General features: G+C 34.1%; 1 protein-coding gene across 1 annotated transcript; it reads left to right on the top strand.

The window, feature by feature from the left end:
* The first annotated feature begins 1377 nt into the window (after positions 1 to 1377).
* Positions 1378 to 3193, top strand: LOC133034525 (uncharacterized). Its single transcript, XM_061109626.1, has 4 exons — positions 1378 to 1491; positions 1621 to 1967; positions 2113 to 2678; positions 2982 to 3193. Exons 1-4 carry the CDS (start codon positions 1378 to 1380, stop codon positions 3191 to 3193), a joined length of 1239 nt encoding a protein of 412 aa, XP_060965609.1.
* Positions 3194 to 8036: the final 4843 nt, after the last annotated feature.

Raw genomic sequence — 8036 nt, forward strand, 5'->3', positions numbered from 1 at the left:
CTTTGTATATATATACAAACTTTAATTTACGATTGAAAGCAAGCATTTATAATGCTTTAGGATTGATATTTCGATTGGTTATTTTTGAGGAAAATAACCAAAAGACATAATTGCTAATGAAAAGATGTTTGTTTTAATTAGTTCTGTCAAAATGTCAAAAGTGATAATAGTTGTCAACTTTCACTTTCGTTATTGTATTTTGTTAAAATATAAAGCAGATATGTATTCTGTATTGTATAAAGCATAGTGCATATAATGCTTGTCGATTGAAATCTTGTTTGGGATTATATATATGTATAAGATTATATATATTAATTCATACATATATAATATGCGATTTATATATGTTCTGGGATACGATTATATGTATAAGTTGATTATATGTTTTGTTCTGTTATGTGAGAATGCATTACATTGCATTTTGTTCAGGTTTTTTTTTTTGTTTATTATTATTATTAAGATTTTATTAAAATATATAATAATTTTAATTATAATAATAATACAGTAACAATTAAATTCAAATTTTGGTTTTAGTATTTATTAAGGATAGCTAATATTTAATTAAATTAATTGAAAGAAAATATCACCAAAGTGATCTCTTTTATGTAGATTAATTTAATAAAAATATTAAGATAATTGTGTGTATGTAATTCATAAATTTATTAACTAACCCAAAGGTGAGTTAATATTTGGATGAATTTCATGCATGTTTGTGGTGATAAATGTGTGACAATTATAAAGTATTTTGTGTGAATAATATGTTAGTCCAAAGATTGCATATTATTTGACATAATTTATTGTCAATGTTTGATCACTACAACAAGAGTATCGCTTACAATTAATATTACTGTCCAAAGACTTCATATTAATGTTGTGTTTGATATCTTGAGATGGGATCAACCATTATTTGAATTTATTATTTTATTTGGATTCTGATATGAGCATGTTATTTATGTAATTGTATTGTTCTTTTCAACTGTTGCTAGTGTATCTGCTAACCTTAATTCGGTACCGGTCCTATATGGTAATAACTTTAAGGACTGGAAGGAGAACATTTTTATTGTTCTTGGCTGCATGGATCTTGACCTTGCATTAAGGATGGATCGTCATGCTCCTCTTACGGATACCAGTACCTCCGAGCAAAGGAGGATTTATGAGAAGTGAGATCGTTCAAACCGTATGAGTCTTATGATCATTAAATGCGGCATACCTGAGGCTTTTAGGGGTGCGGTGTCCGAGGAGGTCACCGATGCCACAACTTTCCTTGCTGAAATTGAGAAGTGCTTTGCAAAAAGCGATAAGGCGGAAACAAGTACTCTTTTAAAGAAACTTATTTCCATGAAGTTTAAGGGCAAGGAAAATATAAGGGAGTACATTATGGAAATTTCTCACTTTGCTTCAAAGTTGAAGGCACTAAAGCTTGAGCTTTCTGATGACTTGCTTGTGCATTTAGTGCTTATCTCTCTTCCTCCACAATTCAGTCAATTTAAGGTCAGTTACAACTGCCAAAGGGAGAAGTGGACTCTTAATGAGCTTATTTCATTTTGTGTTCAAGAGGAAGAAAGATTGAAGCAAGAGAAGACTGAAAGTGCTCATTTGGCAAGCACCTCTAAAGATAAGGGCAAGAAAAGAAAGAATGAGGCTACTAAGGATAAAGGTCCTGCACATAAGAAACAAACTCAAGCCAATAATGATGATGCTTGTTTCTTTTGTAACATGAAGGGACACATGAAGAAGGAATGTGCTAAGTACATTGCATGGCGAGCAAAGAAAGGTACATTTCTTACTTTGGTCTATTCTGAGGTAAATTTAGCTTCAGTACCGAGAAACACTTGGTGGTTAGATTTCGGTGCTACTACTAACATCAGTGTTTCTATGCAGGGTTGCCTGAGTTACCGAAAGCCAAATGATGATGAAAGAAGCATTTATGTGGGAGATGGCAAGTTGGTGAATGTGGAAGCAGTAAGGCATTTTAGGTTGTTGTTAAGTACTGGTTACTATTTGGACTTAATAGATACTTTTGTTGTACCGTCGTTTAGACAGAATTTGGTTTTCTGTTTCTTGTTTGGACAAATTGGGTTATTGTTGTTCATTTGGAAACAATTTTTTTAGTTTATCTATTAATTCAAATACTGTTGGAACTGGTTCTCTTATGGTTTATGACAAGTTATATTTGTTTGACACCGTTGCTTCTTATAATGAAACCTTGAATGTGGAATCACGTGGTACTAAGCGTAAAATGGATAATGAAAAATCAAGTTCCTTATGGCACAAACGGTTAGGTCACATCTCTAAAAATAGAGTTGAGCGACTTGTGTCTGATGGAATTTTAGATTCAATTGATTTTTCAGACTTTGATGTTTGCATTGAATGCATCAAAGGCAAACAGACAAAAACAAAGAAATTAGGTGTGAAAAGAGCTATAGATGTCTTAGAGTTGATACATACAGATATTTGTGGGCCATTTCCTACACCTTCTTGGAATGGTCAACAATATTTTGTATCATCCATAGATGATTACTCAAGATATGCGTACCTATTTCTACTTCATGAAAAGTCTCAAGTCTTGGATGTGTTAAAATCTTTTAAGGCTGAAGTTGAGAATCAACTTAGCAAAAGAATAAAGCAAATCAGGTCTGACCGTGGTGGTGAGTACTATGGCAGATATGACGGATCAGGTGAACAATGTCCATGACCTTTTGCTAGATATCTAGAGGAGTGTAGAGTTGTCCCAAAGTACACTATGCCAGGATCTCCTAGCATGAATGGTGTTGCTGAAAGACGAAACCGTACTCTTAAAGATATGGTAAGGAGTATGATTAGTCATTCAACCTTACCAGAATCACTCTGGGGAGAGGCACTTAAGACAGCAACCTACATTTTGAATAGGGTACCAACTAAAGCAGCTGCAAAAACACCTTATGAGCTTTGGACAGGGCGAAAGCCTAGTCTTAAGCACTTTCATGTTTGGGGATGTCCAGCTGAGGCTAGGCCTTATAGGCCAAATGAAAAGAAGCTGGAACCCAAAACTGTGAGCAGCTACTTTATTGGATATTCTGAACGATCTAGGGATTTCAAGTTTTATGATCCCAAAGTAAAGAATATATTTGAAACGAGAACTGCAAAGTTCTTTGAGGATACTGAGTTTGGGGGAGAAATACGGTTAAAGACTTTGTTTTTGAGGAGGATTTAGAATCAACCACTCCTCTTGAGGATGAGTTGATTCCTATTCCAATAGTTGCTTTTGACAATATTCAGGATTCCATTCCTAATATTGATCAAGTTTTAGATCAAGAGCAACCAAACATAGTCAATCAAACCCCATAAATACAAACTCAACAACCTCAAGAACAAGTGCCTTTGCGACGATCCACTAGAGAAAGAAGAAATGCTATTAATCCAGATGAATACATAGTGTATCTTCAAGAACATGAGGATGGCATTGGAATGATGGAAGATGATCCAATCAACTTTCATCAGGCCATGAAAAGTTCTAACTCTCAAAAGTGGAATGATGCCATGAATGAAGAGAATAAGTCTATGCAAGACAATAAAGTTTGGGAAGTTGTCCCATTACCAGAAGGTGTAAAACTAATTGGTTGTAAATGGATATTTAAAACCAAGAGGGATGAAATGGTAATGTGGTGAGGTTTAAGGCACGTCTTGTAGCAAAAGGCTATACTCAGAAAGAAGGCATTGATTATAAAGAGACTTTTTCTCCGGTTTCAACGAAAGACTCTTTTAGAATAATAATGGCACTTGTTGCTCACTTTGATCTTGAGTTACATCAGATGGATGTTAAAATAACGTTTCTCAATGGGGACATTGATGAGACAATTTATGTGGAGCAACCAGAAAACTTTGTGGTTGGTGACCCAAAGAATATGGTTTGCAAATTAAAGAAATCCATATATGGACACAAGCAAGCTTCCCGTCAATGGTACCACAAATTTCATCAAGTGGTTCTCTTATTTGGTTTTGAGATGAATGTTGCTGATGATTGTGTGTATCATAAGTTTAGTGGGAGCAAGTGCATATTTCTGGTTCTATATGTCGATGACATATTGTTTGCCACTAATGATATAGGCTTATTGCACGAAACCAAGAGATTTCTATCTAAGCATTTTGAGATGAAAGATCTTGGTGACGCCTCTTTTGTGTTAGGAATTCAAATACATCGAGACCGTTCTCGGGGTATTCTTAGATTATCACAAAAGGGCTATATCGATAAAGTACTCAAACGGTTTGGCATGCAAGATTGTAGACCAGGTGATACCCCTGTCGTTAAAGAAGACAAATTTTGTCTTAAATAATGCCCTAAAGGAAGCCTTAAAATTCAGGAAATACAAAAGATTCCCTACGCTTCGGTTGTTGGGAGTCTAATGTATGCTCAAGTTTGCGCGCGTCTGAATATAGCGTATATTGTTGGAGTATTAGGCAGATACTTAAGCAATCCAGGAATTGATCATTGGAAAGCAGCCATAAAGGTTATGAGATATTTGAAGAGAACAAGAGAGTACATGCTCACATATAGGAGGTCAAATCACTTGGAGATCATTGGATACTCTGACTCTGACTTTGCGGGATGCCAAGATAGTAGGAGATCCACTTCGAGCTACATATATCTGTTAGGTGGTGGAGCTATATCATGGAGGAGTGCAAAACAAACACTCATAGCTTCATCCACCATGGCAGCAGAATTTGTTGCGTGTTATGAGGCATCCAACCATGGTATATGGCTGAGGAACTTTGTCACTGGGCTGCGCATTGTGGATTCTTTCATGAGCACACTACTCGTATGGGTGTTTTAGATTATGAGGATATCTAGATTCAGTGCGAGTTTGTCTTTATTATCCTTAGTGTGTTTTATTTGTTTCATGAAATATGTGTATTTTGATATTTTTCTGATCAGAAATTATGTTATTCAGTTTATTTCACTTTGTATATTTAAGCTAAAGTTTTGATCTCCATAAACTAAAGTAGGACTAATTGAAAATTGACATGAATAGATCACCATGCATGTAATTTTCATACCACATTATCATGATTGATCTATGTCATTTGGCTATGTTGATATATGTGACCATTGATGGGTTTAGTTGTGATTGATACAACGAAAATCGCTTTGATCCTATGTTGATATAGTTAATGGACGAGATTGCACATGCGTATGGCTATGATGACAAAGTTATGAGCTCAATAAGGTTAACACATTTATATGTATACATATGTGATCCAGTGGGAGATTGTTAGAAATTTATTGGGGTCACAATTTTATATATAAAATATGTGTTGGGTCATCAAATAAATAAGTCAAATTTATGTGGTCTATTTTGGAATAAAGTTTATGACTTAAGGGCATGATTGTCATGATTTTAATATGTGGATACCAATTAGACAATTTCTAATTTGATGAGGGGCCAAATTGGAAATAGTCAAAAATGATTAATTTAAACAGGTAGTGGTCCCCATTTTTTGCATCGCTTCAGATAATTATTCTTGAATCCCCATCATCAAGAAAACTAAGGTTCCAGAGAAAACTTTGATGCAAAAATTGGAAGATCATACCAATCAAAGGTTATTACAAAATCGATTCTATGGACTCCGGTACGCTTCCGCTACTCTCTAATTTATTATTTGATTCTCATGAATTGATTTGGGCTACATACAGATTTACAGTATGTTGGGTTTTATGCCCTAAATAAAACTCATTTCAATATAATCAGATTTACTTATTAATATAGATCAGAAATAACATTTAATGTTGCATGGTTCACATGATTTATTTCATGATTATATGTACATAATGTATAAATTCATCTGAAACCCCTTTCACATACTTGATCCTGTTTACTGTGTCGTCAACACATTAAAAAGTAAACATGACTATGTGAATAAAGTTTCCTAGATTTATCAGACATAGGGTTTTACTGATATGATAATCTACAACAGAGTTTACTTGCATGTGGAGAAATGCTATGTTCTTTCCAGAGCATTGGTTAAAGTAAAGCTCAAGTTGGATGCATGGAGTATGCATCGGAAGGGACCGATATTGAACTTTGTCTTAGATTTATCAAACTTACTGTAATATCTATTCAAGTCAATATCGCCTAGTTGATCCTAGATCAAATGATCTTAATCCTGTTATGATTAGGCTCAATCTCAAGAGGCTATTCGTGTTCTTTGATTTGTTAGTTAAGCCTACTTTTAGGTTAGGGTGATACGTACATTTTGGGAACACGGTAGTGCAATTGAGTGGGAGCGATATCATAAACATGGAATCTATAGCTTCTATCTGGCAAATAGTAAGTAAAGGATGATCTCCTTTGAGCTTGACCAAACGAAAATAAATGGTGGAGATCTCATTTCACATAAGCTGAAATATCATTTATACGGCGTTAAGTGTTTTAAGGATTAAATACATTGTAGGGTGTAACGGTAATCTAATCCCTTTACAGTGTAGATCATTCATATAGAGGATCATTGATCAAATTAGGATTATAACAATCGATAACTAATGATGTGTCTATATGGTGGAACATATAGAACATTCTATATACTGAGAGTGCAATTCTAAGTTCTATGCGTGGATTCAACGAAGAATTAATAACTCAGTGAATTTAGGTTATAAATTCTTGATCTGCTTATTGGAAGCTCGGCTATATAGACCCATGGTCACCCCACTAGTTGAGATAATATTGCTTGTAAGACTCATGTAATTGGTTTTGATTAATCAATTATAATTCTTAAATTAGACTATGTCTATTTGTGAATTTTTCACTAAGTAAGGGCGAAATTGTAAAGAAAGAGTTTTAGGGGCATATTTGTTAATTATGATACTTTGTATGGTTCAATTAATAAATATGATAAATGACAATATTATTTAATAATTATTTATAGTTATTAAATAGTTAGAATTGACATTTAAATGGTTGAATTTGAAAATTGGCATTTTTGAGAAAATCAGATGTAGAAAAGATAAAACTGCAAAATTACAAAAAGTGAGGCTCAAATCCACATTTCATGGCCGACCACTTTTGTAGGAGATTAAACCTAATATTTTCATTATTTTAATGCCAAATAATTCAAACCTAACCCTGGTGGAATGCTATAAATAGATAGTGAAGGCTTCAGGAAAATCACACACTTTTCTTCTGACTTTTCATTTAGAAAAAATTGAGCCTCTCTCTCTCCCTATCTTTGGCCGACCCCACTCTCTCTCTCTTCTTCCTTGAATTTTGAAATTCTTAGTGTTAGAGTAGTGCCCACACACAGCAAGTGATACCTCAACCATAGTGAGGAAGATCGTGAAGAAAGACTTTCAGCAAGAAGGAGTTTCAGCACTAAAGAATCAGAGAAAGAGATCCAGGTTCAGATATTGATAATGCTCTGCTACAGAAAGGAATCAAGGGCTAGATATCTGAACGGAAGGAGTCATTATATTCCGCTGCACCCAATGTAAGGTTTACTAAACTTTATATGTGTTTATTTCATCGTTTTAGAAAGTTCATATTTAGGGTGTTAATCAACATACTTGTAAGTAGATCTAAGATCCTGGTAAAATAATTTCCAACACAGTATTCTTAACAGTATTTTCTAAATATGTAGGGTATTGCCACGCTATTATTGATTGGGAAATTTTTAGTTTTGAGTTAAAGCCCCCGAAAGTGATTTAGCGGGTCACCTACCAGTTTTATGTAAATTGTGACTTAGAGCCTTAAATCGTCGAGCAACACTTTTCACTCAGGGTTACCAGCACACTTGCATTCGGAATCAAGATAAGATTAATATAAATAGATGCATATATGTATACATGTTTAGCGTGCATATTCAATTGCCATCATATTAGCATATCAGAATATTGGTGAAGTGTACATAGAGTTACACTAAGATATCAACAGATATATGCTAGGAAAAATAGTAGCCATCAAATTAGCATATCAGGATATTGGCGAAGTATACATAAAGTTGCACTGAGATATCAATAATTATATGATAGACTTTCAAAAAGTATGAACAAATTACTACCACATCAA

This window comes from Cannabis sativa, chromosome 2 (assembly GCF_029168945.1).
Source record: "Cannabis sativa cultivar Pink pepper isolate KNU-18-1 chromosome 2, ASM2916894v1, whole genome shotgun sequence".
NCBI classification, from domain to species: domain Eukaryota; kingdom Viridiplantae; phylum Streptophyta; class Magnoliopsida; order Rosales; family Cannabaceae; genus Cannabis; species Cannabis sativa.